At 38.5% G+C, this 21,951-nt stretch overlaps 2 protein-coding genes across 2 annotated transcripts; both read right to left on the bottom strand.

Annotated features, from left to right (window-relative positions):
* Positions 1–2,642: 2,642 nt before the first annotated feature.
* On the bottom strand, positions 2,643–8,656 carry slmapb (sarcolemma associated protein b). Its single transcript, XM_030767744.1, has 8 exons — positions 8,605–8,656; positions 6,532–6,657; positions 6,130–6,204; positions 5,410–5,715; positions 4,643–4,838; positions 3,991–4,162; positions 3,671–3,805; positions 2,643–2,723 (listed from the first exon to the last, which is right to left on the bottom strand). Exons 1-8 carry the CDS (start codon positions 8,654–8,656, stop codon positions 2,643–2,645), a joined length of 1,143 nt encoding a protein of 380 aa, XP_030623604.1.
* Positions 8,657–13,368: 4,712 nt separating this feature from the next.
* atp6ap1lb (ATPase H+ transporting accessory protein 1 like b) lies at positions 13,369–18,921 on the bottom strand. Its single transcript, XM_030770240.1, has 7 exons — positions 18,821–18,921; positions 15,796–15,836; positions 15,229–15,314; positions 14,701–14,942; positions 14,302–14,352; positions 13,892–14,135; positions 13,369–13,605 (listed from the first exon to the last, which is right to left on the bottom strand). Exons 1-7 carry the CDS (start codon positions 18,919–18,921, stop codon positions 13,369–13,371), a joined length of 1,002 nt encoding a protein of 333 aa, XP_030626100.1.
* Positions 18,922–21,951: the final 3,030 nt, after the last annotated feature.

Here is a 21,951-nt window from a genome sequence, read left to right as displayed (position 1 = left end):
GGCAATGAGTTGGTATGTATTACATTTGGATGAGGAAATGAGGATTTAAAGGATTCAAAAGACAAGCCCAGACAGGGAACCTAAATAGAAAAACCTGCAAAAACTGAATCCTCTCAAAGCAGGTCTTGAATAATACTATCATACATTATGTGAAATCATTTGTGTGTCTTACAAGATCACCTTAGTGCTGGCAATTTTATGATTCGCCCTTATCGGTCAAAATGTTGTCCCAGACGAGGTTGCCATCGAAACCGGATTTGTGGCCAAAGGCATAAGTGTCACTGAGAGCCTCTTTCTGTTTCACTTCCACTTCATTACCACCTGTCGGAGAAGAAGACAAACCATATCGATTGCGGATGGCGGTGACATACACTTCAATGCACACAGAGATCCCCGCTGATGATCTCTTTACAAACATCTGTAGAATTCCACACCATGACAGTGAAACTCACAAGCTGATGGTGTGATTGTAAGCACTAAAGAGAAACAATCTTGAAAGTCAGGAGGAGGAAGAAGGTCAGGAGGAAGTGATAGTCCTTCAATATGAAATATGTTTGCTCCAAGAGAATGAAAAAAGTATATATTCTAGGATATAAAGAAATAAATAAGAAATAAATAGGTGATGGGTGAGGATATGATGTTTAGTGAAAAAATTCAGTGAAAAGAGAGAAAGAGAGGGGGGGGGAAATTGGACTCAGTATATCTTTGGCTTTAAAGTGTAAAGTTGCTACAAGTTTCAGTCTGACTTTTGAGGAAGAACAGGAGACTTATCATAACAGACAACTCATCATGATATGGTCAAAGTCCTCCTTTAGATTTACACTTTCAGTCAGATGCCAAGGAAAGCTAAATATAGCCTCAGATAACAAGGATTCAGTGCACCAGTGTTTGAAAGCATTTTCTCTTGACTACAACATCAGTTGAAAGTGTGCGATCTTTGTGTTTCAGAGCATTGGAACACTGAACCGAAGTTTGTAAATGTCAGACCCAAACAGACACGTTACTTGCCTGACTCTGATAGGAATGTATTAACCAAGCAGACAGATGCCTGAATAACAGCGGCGATCTGCTTTAGAAGCGAGATTAATCGCTTCCTGAGGCTAGATGACAAACTGCCACAAAGGATGTCATCACTGCATCACCACATGACTTTGCTGAAATTACTTGTCATTTATTCACTGATGGGTGCACACATTCTTTATGAAAAGGGGATATATCAGTTAGATAGACTGCATTACAATATTAATTGTATTTAATATGCTATACTGAACCTGCATTTACATTAGCAGACAGCATGGTGGCCTGCATTAAACGTCTGAGTAATGTAGTGATTCCATATCAACATAAAAAACATCTGTACTTTTAATTTAACCCCGTTTTTTGACATGTTACTGTTATTCCCATGATATAGTGAGGTCTTTTTGCATTATTAGAATGCAACCAAATCAAAAATCAAGTACAAGTACTACTTATTTTTTATTTTCTCTTATGATAGTCTGAGAGTGACTCAAGATTTAGACTAGAACATGAATAGTTCTGTAAGGTAATGTGGATGACATTTTAATGGAAAATATCTTTGACCAAGTCAGCTTTGAAGCCACCCAACGTGATTGTTAAGATGGACAAAAGGCTTACAATGTTGGTTTCCTTCTGTTTATTTTCCATGAAGCACACATTGCTGATTCAGTTCACATTTATCAATTCCTCTCCATAGCTGTACAAGCAAAATATAATATAGGTTACAAAGCCTCTATTAAAGATCTTTTCATGACTAGTTAGTTCTAAATGCTCTAGATTTCATACATAGTGTTATTATTGCCACTTGAAAGCTTTCATTAATGCATCTTTGATAAAAGAAAGCTGATGTAAAGTGCATGTTCACATTCAGTACCCAAAAATTCATAATTATTAAGATAAGACCAACACTGCTATACAGGGTTCCCACACAACAACAGTTTTGTATAGATTACAGAAATGATGTGTTCTGTCTCCTTGCCACAACATTTTCATAGTATTTTTGCATGAGATGTTTGGCCAGAAACAGTTGGACTGATTCAAATGTTTGCCTTCATGACTTGTAAAGAAATGTAAAGTTGGGATGGGTTGCTGAGATTTTGGGGGTGACTTGAAAGACCCAGATCAAAACATCAGTATGTTCTGCTGTACAATGATTTAGTAAGAAATTTAGCGAGAGTCAGCAAATGTTTATTCTGCACAAACAGTTAAGACACCTATTCTGAAATGGCATTTGAATGTCAACTTACAATATCAACATATTGAGAAATGTTTAATTGCTTACTAAAAAGCAAGACAGTGCACCACTTTAACTTCTTCTTCTGTAAAAGTCTAAATACTGGAGATGTAGATTTTACGTCATATTTCATATGTTATAATAGGTCTTGTTTTCTATTATCTGAAGGGCTTAAATATTTGAGTTGTGAGATAAATAATTTAACAGTTAGGGCCCTCATTTGAACTGACTTGGCAAATTGCTAGAACAGAGTGTGAGTCTGTGTGTGTATGTATGTGTGTGAGTGCATGTGTGAGAGAGAGAGAGAGAGAGAGAGAGAGAGTGTGTGTGTGTGTCTGTGTGTGTCTGTGTGTAATAGTGTGTGTATTTTCTGGTGCGTCGTGACAGGCTCTCAAGCTGAGGTCTTATAAACCACAACCGTTGTCACAGCAACCATTACTGCTACGACAGGCATCCACCTGATCCATCTGCCCTGAAACAACAAAAATGACAGAGATGACATAGTCAAGTCAGCACTATCTAATCCATCAGAACATGTTAAGAGTCTTAGACATATACAAGCAGTGGCAGGGGTTCAGAAGAGGTGCACAAAGGACACAGACAGTAGAACAAATGGAGAACAAAAAAGCCAGGATGCCTCAGAGCAAGCCAGGCAGGAAAATCAGAACCTAAAGAAAGAGACGCAGTTAGACACAGTTAATGCCACACCTGTTAGTGCCAAACAGACAAATGTATCGGTTATAAAGCACATCATCCGCAATGAAGGGACAAAAGCGGTTCGACTTCACGGTGTATCTACGCTGAGGCAGGGAAAGAGAGATACGTTTAGTCGTCTGTCATGCAAAGCTCCAAAATGATGGATGGTTACAGAGACAGAAAGAAAGAAAGAGAGAGAGAGAAAGAGGGGGGGGGGGGGTGACGGACAGGAGCACTGTGTACCTTTCTACCACAATGGGCTGAAGCACCAATACAGCACTGCCAGGACAAGGCCGATGATTACGGCTAGTACAGGTTGCAATAAGGAAAGCTAAAGGGAGGGAAGGGATTACACAAGTCAATCCTGGGAGGATGAGAATTGGAACCGACCAGATCTGACATCGAATGAGGGGTAGTTCTTGGTATCTCACAGATACACAGTACAACACTGTTTTTGGATGTTTTTGAGCAGCTGAGCCTGTGTCTAAAAGCAAGGTGTGAACGGCAGTGAGGGGTGTCCATGCCACCAACCACACAAAAAAACATAATCTGCTCATGCTAAACCCTACAAATCAGGCTTCTACACATAAATACATCCTTAAATGTTGTTCAGATAAACTAAATACTTGCTGGCATGATATACACAATCATTTCTTCTTGAAACATTCCTTTTGTCAGACTGTCTTTTGTTTAATGTTGATTCATATAAGCGGTTTAGCTTACTTGGCTTCCTTTTTCCTGCAGTGCCTTCAAGTGTTCTTGGCATTGCTGTAGCTCTTCAGTGACCGACTTTTTCTCTTGTTGTGTGTTTTCGTATTTGTCCCTCAGCTCTGACAGTTCTGCCTGGGTCAGTTCATACTATGATAGGACACAAACAGCAACACACACACACACACACACACACACACACACACACACATACACAAAATAAAGACTGTTTGATCACAATCTGCTAAACACACATCACTTTTTTAGATATCGTAGATCTTTTTCTGACCTGCTAAGGGACAAGATCAGTTTTTATCTGGTTTAGGTCTTCCCACCTCTTTCTGCAGCTCTTTTATCCTGCTGTTGTTTTGCTCCAGCTGTGTCTGGAGTTTGCCAGAGTCCTTCTGATGCTGCTCTTTCAGAGAGCTGAGCTGTTTCTCTAGGTCGGCCTGCGTCTTCTCCAGGGCCTTCACTGTCCTGCTGAGCTCTGAGCTCTGTGTCCTACAGCTGGAGGGGAGCAGATGTTCAGCTAACTGCCAAATTAAGTGGATCACAACCCATAACAGCAAATTAACTTCCACGCGAGACAAATATTTCATTATTTTACAGCATCTTTGAAACTGATCACATGGAGTAGGTGCTGGATACAAACGTAGAAATAAAGCATTAATCTGAAATTGCCGTGTAAAGGAGCTTAGGGAGTGACCTTATGATCAATCCAAAATCTACACATCTAATTCTCTAATGTTGTTTCTCGGTGTAAAATGTCTTGGAGTCATTTCATTTTAGAGATATTTTATTTCCTTTAGTTCTTAGATTGCCTCGGGTACAAATGAGAGTTTACTTTTTACCACTATTTTCATAATTGCTTTCACTCTAGTGGATATTGATTTATGTTAATATTCTTAAAATTGACATTGAACAGAGCTATTTATTGAATCTTTTGTGCGCTCTCTCTACATGACCATGTCTCTGGTGAGGACAGACCTGTCCAGCTCTCTCTCAAGCTGCTGCTGCTTCCTCTGCAGCTGGTCTCTTTCTGAACGGAGAGTGGAGCTCTCACTCTGCAGGCTACTCCTCTCTTTCTGATGTTTATCCACAAGCTGCTCCTTCTCTGACCTCACTGCTGCACACTCCCTCTTGAGACCGTCATATTCTCTCTGCAGCTTCTCCAGCTCACTTGCTGCTCACACACACACACACACACACACACACACACACACACACAGACGAACATTAATTTTCATGACTGACGTTCCTTTTTCATTTTCATAAACATACAGAGTCAGCTGCAAGGCTATCATCTAGTAAACATTTAACGCAGTAAGTCCGTCTTTAATGTGTGATTGGGCTATACAGGGCATAAAATCCTGTCTTGATTTTGTGTTCCTGGAAAAAAATAATCGGTAAATGAAATCAATGTGGCTCTTTTTCGCTTCTGGGAATTCAGGCTGCAAATACACCTGCTGTGTCATTCACCAGTCAAGTGTCTGTGCTGATAAGAGTAGTAAGAGGTGACTGAATGTGGTAATATTTCACCCAATTACGCTTTTCAACACTCAGTTTCTCAGTTTCTCAAACTAATCTCATGGCCAACCAAAAGATTTGAGTTGTCTTCACAAAGTATGTTTTTGATTTTTGATCTATGGTTGATGAAGCTTTAAATTTAGATTTTCCAAAGTGTTGATGTAAGTGAAAACAGAAAGCCAAAGCAGTTTAATTATAGAATTTACAGGCAGAAGGATTGTGAGTACCTTGCTGTTTAGCAGCCCTGTCTCTCTGCTGGTTTTGTTGCTGGTGATTGGCCTGGAGACTGTCAATCTCTTGCTCGTACTTGGACGCGGCCTGTCGCCATTTCTCTAACTCCGTGGTTACCGTTGATAGGTTACCCTTTAACATGTTGATCTCATGCTCCCGCTCAGCGGACGTGTTCTCCATGGCGCGGCGAAGCACCTGCACTTCCTCCTGGGCTGCGAGTACTTCCTGTCTCATGTTGGAGACAGCCATGTCCCTTTGTTCCCTGAGGTTCTCCATGTCATCCTGCAGTTTCTGGAGCTGAGCTACACACACATAAAAACATCAGCTAGCTATTTGTATCCCACATCGACATTTTAGATAAAGGAGTTTTTCTCCTGTGGGAATGAATGAAAATGAATGAAAAGACTTTTGGGGGGCATTCATTACTTCACTATTTTCTGACATTATTTTTATTTTAATTTCATTATTGTCCTTTGTCTAGATTATGTTTTTGTTTGCATTCTACTGGCCTGTCTATCATAATTAATCAAAACTAAGGATTTGATTGATTAATCTACTATTAATCTAAGTTCTTCTAATTTTCCACATAGTACTGCTGAATCTTCCTTTACTCAATCTAACACACAAGGTACCTTCAGACAGACAGGTACACAGATGCATTCCTGCACATACACCTTAACACACACACACACACACACACACACACACACACATACTCTGAAGGATCTTCATCTGCTTTGAGGATTCTTCTGTCTGTTGCTTGTTGGCTCTCTTCTCCTCCTCCAGTAGACCTGTAATATATATTTTACAAAATGAGACAGACATTCTGCATCATGTCATAATAAGATTATAATACAAATTATAATGGTTACACACCTTGCCTTTTGTCACACATTACAACTGAAACAATTATATGCATTTAATTAGCAGTGATGGATCATTAGGGAAAAATATACTGTACAAGACTGCAAATGTTGAAATCACAAATTGCGGCTTTGTATCTGTTAGTCAGAGAGATGAAACTGACCCCTTGCTAAGGATTGCAATGCTTTGTAAACCAGACACTAAAAAAAGATAAATGTTGTGGTAGGCTGTTCAATACTGTCCATTGTCTGTACCTTGTAACTCCACACATTTGTGTTTGCTACTGTTGGCTTGCTCCTGAGCTTCCTGCAGCTCCGTATTCAAGTGCTGAATGATCTTCTCTGTGTCACTAGACTCCACGTTGCTCCGATTCAGCTCATCTAAAACATATTTCAAAAGTATTTATGTCTACAAAATATTTACAGTGGAGGATTATCTTGACTGAAGGTGTTTTGAACACCATTTCTCTGCAAATTGCAGTTACATTAGAATGTTTGTCAGCAGCATAGATCAGCATGTTATTTAGAGAATGAACTATCTGTAATCTTCAGCTCGTCATTGTATTCACAGACTCTCACAAGTTATCCTCTGACGTTCACGGTTAAGCATGGCTCTGTAGGTTAAATTTAGACTGGAATGAACAGCAAGATAATTTCCCATGAGATGGAAAAAAATGGGTCTATTCCATGAATTAATAACCCAACCCAAAATAGATATACCCTAAAAATGAAATATTCGCTCTCGTAAACTAGGGCTTTGCTCTCTGTTAGTGGTGGCCAGGGCAACAGAGAGTTTCAGGAAGTGTTAAACAGTGCCATCGAAAGTTTACTTATTTCCATTCCATAAGAAAAAAATAACCTCAAATTCTAAGTGTAGACTAAAATGACTGTAACAGAATGCAATGGTGCACCATGGTCTGAATGCCACGAGAATGATACTATCATCCAAATCATCACTGGCAAAAGTTCAACAGACCAAAATATCTGTCTGACAGAGGAGTGAAATGATATAAGAAAAAAAATATATTGTTAGCAAAAATGCATTTGCATAGTTATGTGTCAGTCTTATGTATGTTACCATCGATGTTGTTTGCTTTGGAGATAGATGAAAGTCTGTTTGCCCAGACGGGGCAACAGAGAGAATCAGGTCATCTTATCAACTGCCTAAAAAACACATGACCTCATCTTAACAAGTGCTTTGAGAATGTGCACCATAAATGGTCATTTTAGGAAAGTACTAAGACAATATTATCACTCTAAACCAAGTTGTAGAGGTCAGAGAGAAACTGCTATTTCATGTAACCTTTGAAAATGAAGCTAAGAAAGCATGTATTCTTTTTCAGCCACTAAACCACACTCTTCATCGTCCATGGATGGAGATGTGGGCAGTGAGGAGAGGGTGAGGACATGAAAGATTCATGAATTCCAGCGTGATTTAAAGTCTCAGAGCCATACGCTTTGTGGTGCCACTCTGCATAAGGCACACTAGCCCTCAGTGTGAGGCTGCCGAGAGGAACACTCTGGCCTATTTTAGCCTTGAGTGTGTGTGTGAGTGTGTGTGTGAGCATGTGTGTAAAGGGGGTTAGGAGGGAGCACTCTCATATAGCATGCAGTAAGAATCATGTCTGGTAGCATTGGTCATGTCAAAAAGAATGTGATTAAACCAGGAAAAACGAGATTGTGAAAGCATTTGTCCTTGGCTACAAAGCCAATGTCTCCCACGTATAGTTGGCCAATTTTACATAAATAAGGAGAGGCGATACACTGCCTGCTCTCATTCAGGACACTTTGTACAATTCATCTCAGTAAAAAAATTCTAATGATCACCCAAGGCATTCTGTTACAACCACACAACAAAGCACTGTACTGGAAGTAATTCTGTGTTGAAACGCATGAGATAGCGCGTCTACACGCGTCAGTAAGGAAGAAAGCTATCCATTTAAAGCATAAAATCCGTGATAATGTTGTAAGCATGTGATATCAATATCTAGATTTCAATATGTACCACTGGATTAGTTGTTTTGTTTTTTTTTAATTCGCCCCTCCGTTTTCAAGTTCACACAGCCTTTTTTTCTTTTTTCTTTTTTTTAAAGCACAAACACGACCTATTACCATATATAGTCATTGCAGCACTTAATTCTGCTGTTTTCTCATAGGGAAAACAGTTGCCTAACAGAGGTCTCTCCTCACACCTGCCCTGTCTCTGATGGATTCATCCTACATCCTTCATCATTCAATCAAAGCTCAGACTCATGTCCAAAAAAAAGGAATTTTACAATAATTCCACCTCAACACTTTTATGGTAAAAATAAATATAAAGGTCATTACCTTTTATCAGAGAGACTTTACTAATGGGCTCTTTCAGCTGTTGTTCATCCATTTGACCCTCTGTAACAACAGAGAAATAGCAGTATTACAATAATATCACATAACAACAATATTCAGACTGAATATTCTAAGTGGTATGGCTTTTCAGCTAGTTTGTATGCCTACCAAATACACTGGTCATTATAAAGAAAAGAACAACTGACATTTTTTCCAAAACATATACATCTGAAGCTGAGGAAACCGTGTCCCACACTGTATACATGTATTTAAATTAATATATAGACTCAGTGAAAATCAGCATAAAACAGAAATCATATGCCAACACCAGCCCTGACTTTATTTATAAGACAACATCAGCCTCTACAACAAGTGCTCTGACAAAAATAAAAACACAACTGGTAACAATAACTTAAAACTAGAACATTACCTGGAGTGTCTCTTCTGCTAGAGGTGTTGCTGTGACTCGGAGTCTGTGAAATTGGACTCTTTTCCATGTATTTGCTTTACTGATGAAGGATGGAAGATTCCATTTCTAAAGGGCAAGGGGAAAACAACTATAAAAACCAAATTCATAGCAGCACATGCCATACCAAAGAGAATCTCAAATGAAAAAAGAAAGTATTTACATCAGAGAAACTATAAGAGGGGTGACAGAAGACGTATTCATCTTTACTCCTCAGTTCTGGCATAGAGACACCATCGTGACATGACAGTGATGCACCCCTCTCTCGGTTCGTCGAAAGGTCCTGAATGACTCACATGGTCACATCCGTCCTGGAGCATCTGAAGGAGGCTACAGCTGCATGCCATAACAGTCAGGGTCTTTGTTCAGGGAGCAGAGCTATGCTGATGTAAAACTGAACAGAACAAAAGGGGTTACCAGTGCATGTTCCTGCCATGACAAGAAGGGCTCCTTCTTCACTCTGATGATATTGTGTGTTCAGATCATTAATTGCCTTCCTCTATCAGGGAAAACATAATGATAATAATCATATCATTACGCCAATGGTCATTTAAAACAATGCTGTTCCCTAAGAGAGAACCTTTGCAAATATTCAGTCCATAAACTGAAATGACCTTCAGCCCTGTCTCCAAAGAATCGTGTATCAGTTGTCAACCTATCAAATTTCACTTTAAAAGGGAAATGTGTGAGCAAAATGGCTCTGGTAAGCCTCATGTCATCCCTGAGATAAAGCTTCTGATGGGTATATAGTGTTGCGTATGAAACAGTACTTTCAATGGAAATAAGTCAAATTTAGCTTTGTCTTCCACTAAGACAGCTTGATTAAGGTCAGTGCACTTCATTTCTCTCTAAAATCTCTGCGGAATGGAGCCTGATTAGGTGGGTGAAGTGACAGACATGAAGACTGAGAGAGACTGAAAATGTTTAAATTATCATCAGTTGAGGAAATTATAACAGTTCTTCCGAAAACATGGAAAACAGATTATATTTATTTGATTGTGTCAAGTGCATGCAAGTCTAAAGTATTTCTGTAAGTTTCAGTTCCTTGCATAAAAATTCCAGGAAAGTGTTTGTGATGTGATGTCAGACAAAAAGTCCCTGTAAAATTATGCTTTAGTCTTGAAGGTAAACTGTATACATTCTTGCTAATGAAAAATAGCAGTGAATTATTACTTTTTGAGTTGTGTCCTAAACAGGAGAATAAGTATCCTTTAACATATATCTCTCCTATTGTCATCATTTAGTTTATTCTACCACAAATTCAGAGCCAGACCCTAAAACAACTATACTGTCTTCTTCCTGATGCCACCTTCTGTCTGGTTTTGGAAACATACAAAATTTACAGCTGAAAAATAACGAGGACAGCATAAGTGTCGTGGAAGCATCTGCAATATTTCTTGTAACACATAATGCGTGAAGTATTTTTGTAAAGACCTTGAAATGCATGAGGTTCTCCAACTTGATGATCGTCAAATCAAAGTCAACTAATGTTAGAAGACAAAAAGCCCTCTCAGAGGAATAGACTGGGGAAAAACACTGAGATCAAAATTCCATCCGGTGACACGCTTACTCCACAAACAATTCTCATGTCTCATGAACTGTCGCTGTTAAAAAAAAATCAATCAGAGAGGAACACCACTGAGATTGACGTGACCTTGTCCTTCACTGTCAGTGGCTCTTTGAAAAGGATGAGTCAAGTTCAGAAATCTTACCTGTGCTACTGACTCACAGGCAAAGTGCAGCTGGGACTGGATTTCAAAGAGATAAAGAGATAGACATCTTAAGTCAGTCCACAGTTTACCTATAATGAGTTTGGGGTTTTGAGTTAGGTGACATGGATAATTTCTCTCTCTCTCTCTTTCTCTCCCTCTCCCTCTTCCTCGCTCTCTTGCTCTTTCCCTCTCTCATCTGTCTGACTGACATTATGGTCAATCTGAGAAATAATTGTCTCTGACTCTGATAGTCTTATGTAACACACATATATATGAAAACAGGATATTATACATGAGGGCTTATATTGAATTGCCATTCTGCACTAACCTAACAGCACTCTGTCTGTGTCATGTGCTGAGCATTTCCATTGGCTGTTTATTTTATTGTTTGAAGATGCTACCTGGCTAATTTCACAAAAACAGGGTGTAACACATCATCCTACTTATTAATGTCTCTTTCACTGTAAATAAAATGTAGTGTTGCTCCAAACCACATCCCTTGATGGTGCATGCCTTGATGACAACTGCATCTAGGCAACTTGTGTAGAGTTTGAAATGGTGCAATTTTCTTTTATGCAGTTAGCATATGTTATAATTAATTTAGATTCTCTTCCACTGAACACTGAAGAACGGAGCATTAGGAGTGGTGACCCTCCTCACAAATTTAGAAAAGCTTCACAACAGTCCAGACTGATTCCAGCAGAGTAGCAGTTAGTGACTGGCAACAGACTGACTGGTCCTGCTTAAGCACGGGAGACAAGTAGCTCTGAGGTTTGGGAGAGAGCCGACAGGTAAACTGGCCCAGCGAGAGGGCAGCATGGCATGCTCTGCTGGGAGCTTTGAGTAGTGAGCAGATGGCAGAAAGGGCAGACAGAAAAACAGTGCCAGGAGGTGGTTACTCTGAGGAGAGCTCTCAAAACTCCAAGCATAACGACACATAATAAACCAGGCTGTCCCTCTGACACTGTATGGTCTGACTTTTGCCAGTGTCGCAGCAAAGACATTCATTTACAGTAGACCTCTGAATTTTTGGACCTGTTGCTGATCTTAATGTTGTTAACCAGACTGTGTGTGTGTGTGTGTGTGTGTTACGTGTGTGTGTGTGTGTTTAGCACTGTAAATTACAACTATACGATATCCCCCAAAACCCCACTGTAACATAGTTTGAAGGGCATGTCAGTTGAAGAGATCTGCACGTGGACTCTTTTGATCTGATCACAGTTTATTTGTTAAAACTACATAAACCGATCCTCAGGAAGGTTCCACATGTACAGAGGTACGTATGATTCCACTGTGACCAAATGAACACATTTCACATTGCTATGGTTATGACGTTTGATTGCTAATCATTGTCATGCTGTGGGTTATTGTGACTGATAAATTACTGGTTTTAATCCTGTTCCTACAGTGCTCTCTTGAGTATGATATTGAACGTATTTAAACCCTATATGAATTTCTGTAAAGCATTCATTCAAGGTTACCTTTCTATAATTGCATTGCTTGCACTATAAATGCTCAATTAGTGCTAAATATATCTACTAGACCGAAAAGCTCTCCACTCAACAAAGGAAGGAATCTATTCAGGTCTAGCCCATATAAGTCCATGTAAAAAAATCTGAGATATGCATTACAATTATACTGTCACATAAAAAGAAATGTGTATATTCATTATCAGAAATCCTCGATGCAATTTTCATTAAATAATTTCTTTAGTACATGTGATAGCTTACGATTGTGAATTACTAAAATTAATATTAGTCATGTGTGCTGCTAGATCTAAGTGACTATTGTACTGTATACTCTTGAGATTATGAGAATCTTAACAGAACTCCTGTATCTACTGTAGTTGCATGGATTATAAAAAGTCCTTCATTAATCTCACTATGTACTATTGTACTTTTCATGTTCACATTAGTTCCGTCTGTAAAATGTCAAGGCTGACAAACAGTTTTGCTCCACTTTGGCAGTCAAAAACAGGTTTTGGAATTGGCAGATCAACAACCTCTCAGTCTGTGGATGTCTTTGTCGATGGGTGATAACTGTGACTTTTGAAATATAAAAAGAAGAAGAATTCCATTTCTGAGCAGATCACAGTCTTTTTTTTGTCAAACAGGTAGTCTTCATTTTATGGGTATTTTTTTTATGTTATTAACAACAGTACTCAAATCCACTCATCATAGTGCTTATCAAAGTTATTCTCCAAGACCATCTCATCATTTACAAATCCAGTCATCATAGTGCTTATCAAAGTTATTCTCCAAGACCATCTCATCATTTACAGCCTCTCTCCATGATCGTCCCAGTCCTGGTCCTGAAGAGCCGTTGCTATCCCTGGGTTTTAGCGCAAGCCAGGGATTAAACACCTGATTCTGCAAATAATCTCACCTTTGGAAATAGCCAGTGGAACTAAGTTTGCTTGCGGGTGGTCGTTCACAAGCTGAAGCAGGAAGTTTAGAGCCAGGCATGGTAAGACCTCAGGGACCCTGCAGCAGTCCAGTATCAGGAATGGAAAGCCTTTCTCTGGAGCCCCCCACACCTATCCTAGAAATGGCTGGCCTACAGGTGGTGCTGCTCTGCAGTTTTGTCCCCTCACAAGCTGTTTTTGTCGGGGTGCTCGGCCTCGGGGGTCCGAGGGAAGTAGACGGTGGTCTTGTGCTCTTCGTAACGGTCAATGTGCTTTAGATGCACCACCATGTGCAGGGCGTAAGCCAGCACCAGCAGCAGGATCAGAGAGGTGATCAGGCCCATTAGGATGGCTGGAGTGAAGAAGGTGGCACAGTCACTAGCTGAGGCAAACTTGTTCGACTGAACATTGAAGGCCTGGATCTGGGGGAAAAGGCAAAATGGAAATGTACCTTATTGTCACTGACACAAAGTTTAGATTTTAAAATTCTATCCCAAAATTCAATGAATGACTACTTGGCAGACCTTTAAAATAAATGTGTATATATGTATGTTTGTATGTATGTAAATAAATGAATAAATACATGTTTTTCATTGAATGTTTATTTATTTCAGTCTTAATTGAATTATGTTTAGAGCTAAATATTCCATGTATTTTTTTTTTTTGGTACCATTTACCATTAATGTAAATGTTGTGAATAGCACATACCTGGAAATCAGTAAAAGTGATGTGCCAGTTTGCAGAGCTGTCAGTGTGGGAGCTGGGCACCAGGAAGGTGTCATATTTCTGTAAGCTGCTGACATGCTGGCAGTGGTAAGAATAGGTGGCGGGGGCGTAAACCTCTGTGGCATTAAATGTGGCTTCATGTGTCCAGTTGTAGTGAATATGAACGCTATCTAGAGTGAACCAGTTCTGGCCTGCAGATTCATAGAAGGTGTTGGACATCTGGAGTCTTTTGGAGGAGAGATACGGAGAATTGTGTGTTAAATCGATACATTTAAGATGCTCAAGCTGTCAGAATATAAAAAATAGGATAAAGAATATAGAATCTAGAATAAAGAATAAAGAATACAGAATAATGAACATATATATACATATAAATAAACAATCATGTTTACCTGATGACAAGTCCTCTGATATCTTCCACATCTCCTAAGCGAAGGGAGAGTCTGTTGGCAACATAAAGGTGTGTCATCAACATTGTAAAATGTCAAATCCTCTTAGCAACAGAATAACACTGATGTCATCTTTATAAATCTAATCTAATATAAATCTAATCAGTGCTTATCCAAACAACAGCTGAAATATCTTTAAACCAAGTTTTGGTCATACTCTGCCAATGTACCTCTAAAAGGTCTTTAATCACTCCTATACATAAACTTAAAAGGACAATGGAATGAAACAATATATTAACACCCACCTACAAAAAATCAACTGCATTTTAGGGCCAGAATATACACACAAAGAAGAACATAATATAAACTCATACAAAAAAAAAACTATGAAGGAAGACATACGTGGCTTTCTCCTTGGTGCAAACCGAGCCTTTCGTATCTACTGGTGCATTAGGCCCAAACACCCTGTCTGTCAGATCCAGAAAGGTGTTGTTGCGGTAGCGGATAGCTATCCTCTTTGCCTTAAATAGAATGCATATCTTGCCATTGTAAGCCACATTCAGTGGGGAGTAAGGACCCGAGCTTGTAGACTGAAGTAACTTCCGTTTAGATCTAGGTTGGGCATGTAGATGCCATCCATAAGGCTGTTCAGATTTAAATAAGAGACCAGAATCAGTTATAAAATCTGCCTTTCATGCAAATAGGAAATGTGTATCAGACATCACAAACACAATCCTTTTTGTGAATTAGATCATTCAAACAAATAAAATCAATTTAGATTTTTTTTTTGCCATTTGTGATTATTCACAAGGAACGTTTCAGAATGTTGCAACATTAGAGCTGCGTCTTCTAGGATGTGTTCGATGAATTTGGGCAGTGATACTATTCCTGCATTCAAGGTCACATTGGCTATCAGGGAAAATGCAATACCTGCAGTATTCTTCTGAGTGGATTTTCAGCTGCAGGCAAATAACTGCCCTCATGTGAGGCACTTGGACTCTCAACGCCTACTCCATCTGCATCACAAAATTTAGAAACAGGACGGTGGCGATGTGGGATAGTGAGGTCATCCAACAGAATGAATCATGACTTCAAGTTCATGTCAAGCACTTATGATATTTATTTTAATATCTGGACACAATCTTAAAACAACTTATTTTTCCTTTTCATTCAAAAAATGAAATGAAATGCTCATATAATTGATTTGTTCTGCCTTCAAATAATTTTTGTATTATATTTCTATTATTTTTGCAATGTATCTTATACTCTTCTTATCTTAAAGCATCAATATTTGAAAAATCCAAAATTATTTCTCATTTAACATTCTTTGTACATAGGACAGCTAACAATAAAGTAAAGAACTGGATTTGGATTTACCACATTTCAATACTTCTTAACAATTACATAATTCTGAAAGCAACTATCTCAGTGTAGTAAAAAAGCCTGCGTGAAAATAAAATCATAAATTGGAAATGAAGATTAAATGTCGATACTGACCTGTCCTGATTCTGATTGCTTGATAAGAGGGGATCTCCGAGCTGTTGTAAAGAAACAAACAAAAAAAAAGATTTAAAAAAAAGGTCCTTTCCCTGAACTGAGATGAAGCAATGTAAACTACTGACCTACATCTCAATCTTAAAAGTTAACCTAGAGACAGAAAACTATTTGATCCACTCAGTTTGATCATTTCAGTGCTACATTCCCAACAGGATGTCTAAAGATGAAGTGACTGAGAAAAGTATGATTTGAGACATTGAGCTCGAATCTGTTGCCCTCTTGGCCCCGATCAACATGTATATTTACATGGCCCAGATGTCACACACAAATGTTAAAAACCGCTTACACCACCTTGTGCATGCATGCGTGTTCGCACATCACACCACCTTGTCCCCTAATGACCGTTCGTGTTTTACGGGTACCTGCAGGATTATTTTAAGACGGACCGTTAAACATCTAATCACTGGCGTAATGAGCTTGTCGGAGAGTATTTCTAAAACCTTATTAAGAGTCTGCTGCCCTATCTGGCAATAATCATCCCCTGTGTGGATCTTTGAGAGGCCTTGAGATAAATCAGTGCCTGTGTTACTCCAACTGTCTTTGGTCTGGCATAATACTGATGCCCAATAACAAGGAGCCAAGCCCCAGAAACAAGGCTTTGTATTCAGTGAACAAGAATCAAGGATGACTAACGCTTAGTTACAAGGTAATCTTCTGCTTCAGTATTGATACAGTGGTGCTACAATATTTACAGGCCAAGATTTACAATTTTCTACGATCTCACTTGATCTTGATTAAGTTGTTCTCTCTCTCTCTCTCTCCTGCTCCCGGACTGGTATTACAGTCCTGAGCTAAACATGAAATCTGCAGCATGTTTCATATCAGTGAGTGTTGCATGCATTCCCAGGAGAGTCACAAACATGAAATCAAACTAAGGCACGACACGGTGACTCAGTGCAACCCTGTAATCCAAACGAGATTAAAATGCATGGCATGTGTTTTTAAATATATGAACAGAAAAATAAGATCATCATGTAAATGTATGTCACAACTACAGTTCAGCTGTGAGGTCCCTTATGTTTTTTTTCTGTCTAAGTGCAGCACAAAACTGTTCATTTAATCAAGGCAAACATGATTTTGTGGGCTGGAAATGACTGCACTGATTGGAACTGTGTGTGAAATGACTCTCGCCTTTGTTCTGATGCCAGTTTACTGAGGTCAGCAGCTGAGGACTCTGCTGCTGTCATTGCTTATGCCTGGACACAGAGGACTAAGTGCTGAACATTGCATTTATGCAATGAAAAGCCATGCTCACGCCATGTCACCACATCACCTTACACAAATGTGTTAGGGTGTCCCCCCCCTTCCCCACCTCACCCAACCCCCCACCTCACCCCCACTGTCAAAAGAATTTTGGATCTTTGTCTTTAAGGAAGTAGTATACACCCAGCGATATCTAAGTATAGATGTGGTAATTAGATAGGATTAAGACTAAAGCCTTCACTTTAGTTCCACATGCTGACTTTCTGATCCATCTGTTTTGGTGGTGCTGTACTGGCCCCAGGACACTTCTGGAGAGTTGTGGACCACTGAACCATTTTTACCCAGGGCATACATGTACTTCCCTTTCTGTACAAAAAAATCATCAAGTGTTTCTCTGATCACTTTACTGGACCTATCGTCTCTAAAGACAGACAGATAGATAGATAGATAGATAGATAGATAGATAGATAGATAGATAGATAGATAGATAGATAGATAGATATGTATACACATGTATATAAAACTTGAATAGATGCATCTGGAGGAAAGCTTTTGTGACTGAATGCTTGCATTTGACAACTTTAAAAATGAGTTGCCATGTCTGAATGTAAAAAATAATTTCTAATTACCAATGACACTGAAAGGTAGTTTAGGTAAGCTTTTTGTGACAATGTGGCAATGTTTTAGATTGGTTAACTTGTGGCTTTAAGAGATAGCTCAAAGACAAACATATAGTAATTGTAAGTATGGCACTCTTCCTTTGGATATCAAGTAATACTTCTTTGATCAACCCACTTAATTTATTTATTTGATACTAAACTAAATTCAAAAGAAAACAACCATACTAAATATGGTGCCATTTCAATATAATGTTTGTGTGTGCATGTTTAAGATAATGTGAATTATATGATGAATCAGAATCAGCACAGTACTAGTAACAAATAGATTACAAATTTATGATGATAAGTACTTTATGAATTTATATAAGACATAATAAATCATACTGACAAGAGGAACTGGATTTAAATATATCAAAACACTCAAATAAAGAATGATTCTGACCACTTGTGTTATTACAAAATCATACTGCTGTCATGTTGCTATGCTGGGAATTGTTTGTAAGTACTGAAAAAAATGAGGATCAGATGATTGGAATGGTTATATTTTGAATTTTTCAATAAACTTGCTTTTCTTTGCTAAAATATAATAACTCCAGTTTAATTTTGAGACTTTATTTAGAGAAAAGTGTCAGTAACCTAATTGTTTTGGAAAGCAAGACCAGCGAAGAAATGCTGGATTGGAGTGGAAACAATGCAATGAGGATGGTCTCCATTGTTTACACTGAGTATTTTTTTGTGGGGAGTCGTGGTTCAGCTAAAGCCCGTCTAATTCTCTTCCCACATACAGTGGAAGAGCATCTGTAAACTGATTCCAACAGACATAACAGTGGATGAGGTCTGCCTCATGTCTCATTGTCATAGCCATATTTAAATATGGTGCAGTTACAGCAAAAAAAAAAAAAAAAAAAAAAAAACCTGCATAAACCTGTTCATCGCTTTGGTTATTTCTGGACCCCAGTTCATTCAAATACATAAACACATAAGCTTATAAAAGACTCACAAACGCTGTTTGAACAATATTTTTCCTTTACGTGGTTGCCTCCCGGTGTTCACTGGCCACAGTGAAAGACCAAGATAGTGCAGCTGCTGCACAGCATCACTGCCTGATTCCATCATACTGAAGCCAAACAAACCACTCTTACCTCCTGTCTAGGATCGCAGGCACTTGATCGAAGGACAAAGACGGTTTCATAAACAAAAACAATAACAGTGTAAAAGCCAGAAAACGCCTGTATTTAGCCATTGAGACAGTCAGATGAGTCTGCCAGAGATGAAGTCTGCTTCATAATCTGCTCTGATGGCATATCCCTGAACCTGAGCTCACTGACTGACGAGAACAGCGGCCAATAAACAGGCAGAGAGAGGATAATCGTGCGTCACACTCCTCATAGCCTTCATTCTTGCAGCCTAGCTCTCCCCCCACCTCTCCCCCTCTCTCTCTCTCTCCCTCTCTTTCTTTCTTGCACTCTCGGCATGCACGCTTGCTTTTTCCCTGTGCCCCTCCCCTTTTCTTTGCCCCTCTCTCATGCAAACATTGCTGCTACCAAATCCAAAGCATACGGACATAAGTACTTTAGCCTTTAGCCCTGCATCCCACATTCATTCTGAAAACAACACAGAATCACCACAGTCATATTTTCAATACTTTATTTTCATTATTGGTTAATAAGGTAAGAAACTGACAGTCACATATGTGTGAGTTAAAAAATACTGTAACATGACCTAGATTCATACTCCACAGCCATACTGTAAATGAGGAGATAAGAACATTTTCCTCATTTCCAATAAACTGTTGTTGAAACATTACATAAAGGCTGTACTGTAGGAGCCATATTGAATTTGTTTTCATTTGTGTGATAAAATGCACAATAAGAGACCAGATGATGTTTCTTTTAAACCACAGAACTCCCAGTCAGCTCAACAAATTCACTCGTGTTGCAATCCTGTTTGTTCTATGATGGGAGCAAAAAGATTAAACCAACATGTGCGAATAACAGTTAAAACACAGCACGCAGTGCATTTATGTGTATCCTGGTTCATAATCTGGAGTTAAATACTTTACTTGTGTGGATACAAATAAGAACTCAGTGATCCAAATACATCATACCTGTGGGGCGATTGGGTGATCTGAGTGATTTCTGCATTCGTATTCATAATAATAATAATAATAATAATAATAATAATAATAATAATAATAATAGCAATAACAACAAGAACATCAGCCATAGCAACAACAACAACAACAACAACAATAATAATACTCAGAATGAGATATGCCATAGGACATTTTTAGAAAAAATGCTGTATGTTAAATCAAAAGGTATATTAAATACAAATAAGATAACTTGTGCAGTTATGAACAACTCCCTATCTCATCCACGACACTCAGCTGTAGATAAAAGAACAAAGAAAGGCAGTAGAGAATGTATTATTGCCCCCTGGTGGCTAAATTCTGTTACAATGCTTCTTTTGAAAACCCTGGTGGCATTCAGTAACACTGCTCCATTTAAAGCATGTAGGCTGAATTTATTGTTCTTTGACAGTATTTTGTTGACAAAGTAAATTCATTCAAGAATTATCCAAATATAAATCACAAAATAGGTACAGATGCATTAAAATTAGCATGGGAAAAGTGGTTTCAAAATCACACATTTTTTCTTGACTGCTCTTGATCACTTTTGAGAGGTTGGAAATCATTCAGTGTTAAAAAAAAATGAATTCCATTTGCATTCAGAACATAAAGATAGTAAACTGAGCTCAGATCTATGGTGAATTCTACACAATCTACTTTAATTTATGTATCTCAGCACTATTGCAGTGGTCAGCCCTTTTTTGCCTTATTGTTAAAAACCATCTGCATTTTCATGTTGGGAGGGCAACAAAGTTTATTGCTTACTAATATCAGGCTTTTGCTGTTGCTTATAATTAATATGCTTTGCAGCATTTTACCAAGAGATACTGAAATTTCGTGGTGCAAATGAGTAATGAGAAAAAGAACCAATATGTAACTGCCACTGCAATTTTTCCACTGGTTGGTAGATAGCAATAAATCATTTTTGATGTTTTGAATCAGCACACCAGTTATTTAGATAACTCTTTATAGTAATAATGTTTTTTCACTGTTTGCTTAAAATGATGAGGGTTAGAAAGTTGTTTGGACAAATATATTTGTCCAATCTCCTCCCTAGCCTATTCCTTGCAGGTGAATTACATGTGTCTGAAATGGTTTGTGGAGTTTAGGCCCCCTGGGTCCTTCCAACAGCAGTGACTGGATTCCATGTTGACACTTGAGCCTCGACAGCCTCACTAAAGGCCTTAGCAGCAGAAGCTGCTGGAAGAACTCTGTAAGGAGGTCAGAGAGAACTATTCTAGAAGCATAAGAACAAGCACAAAGGTAAATCCACCAGCTTTGGAAATGTGTGTGTCAGATCTTCATTTGGATCAGTAATAAATATTCCAAGACTTTTTAGGCTAGTGTTTTATCTGTCAGGCATATCCTTGCATGCTTTAGTATATAACCTCAAACTGAAAGAGGTTACTTTTTACATTCATTTAACAACTTCCACTTCACTGTTATGTTCTGTTTTAAGGTGAGACTTGTATTAGTCACTGTGCTCTGCTGATAGTTTGGTGTTGTCCAAATTTTGTGTTGTCTCATTTTGATACATTCTGTGTCCCTAAGTAAACATAGTACTCTGAAAAGTAGACATGAAAGAAGCAGATTCTGGCGAACTGAGACCTTCATCAGCTCATAAATGAGTTAAGAGTCCGACAATGACACCATACGTCTTGAATCTCACATGAGTAGAACATTGCTGTTAGTTACTGAAACAAAAATCTTAAAACTGAAGAAGGTTGAGGAAATGAAAGAACAAGTTTGAGGGGAGAAAACTGTTTCTTTTTCTCAAAAGTTGCAAATATTTGTGGCATCCTTGACGTGACAGATTTCAGAGATCATAAGAGGATCAAAGAAAGCATGCACATCTTGTACTCACTTATGAGACTTATTTGGATATTTGTTACAAACTTTTTGTCAGTTACTACTGGATGATCTCTTAAACCACAGGTATGTAATGGATTTAAAATAATACATTCCATATTCACTAATCTCTTTATAAGTAAAAACTAGAATAATTCAGAATGATTTTGAAAAAGCTCTAAATAACCTGATGCATGAAAGCACGCAGGGGCTGCAGACTGGTATATTCTGAAGAACAAAGTGGCCATAGTGTGTGAGAGAACAGGTTATTATGAAGACATGTTTCCTCAAGGT

Source organism: Chanos chanos, chromosome 3, assembly GCF_902362185.1.
Source record: "Chanos chanos chromosome 3, fChaCha1.1, whole genome shotgun sequence".
Classification (NCBI taxonomy): domain Eukaryota; kingdom Metazoa; phylum Chordata; class Actinopteri; order Gonorynchiformes; family Chanidae; genus Chanos; species Chanos chanos.
The sequence above is the reverse complement of the archived record's forward strand: the minus strand, read 5'-3'. Positions and strand labels throughout refer to the sequence as shown.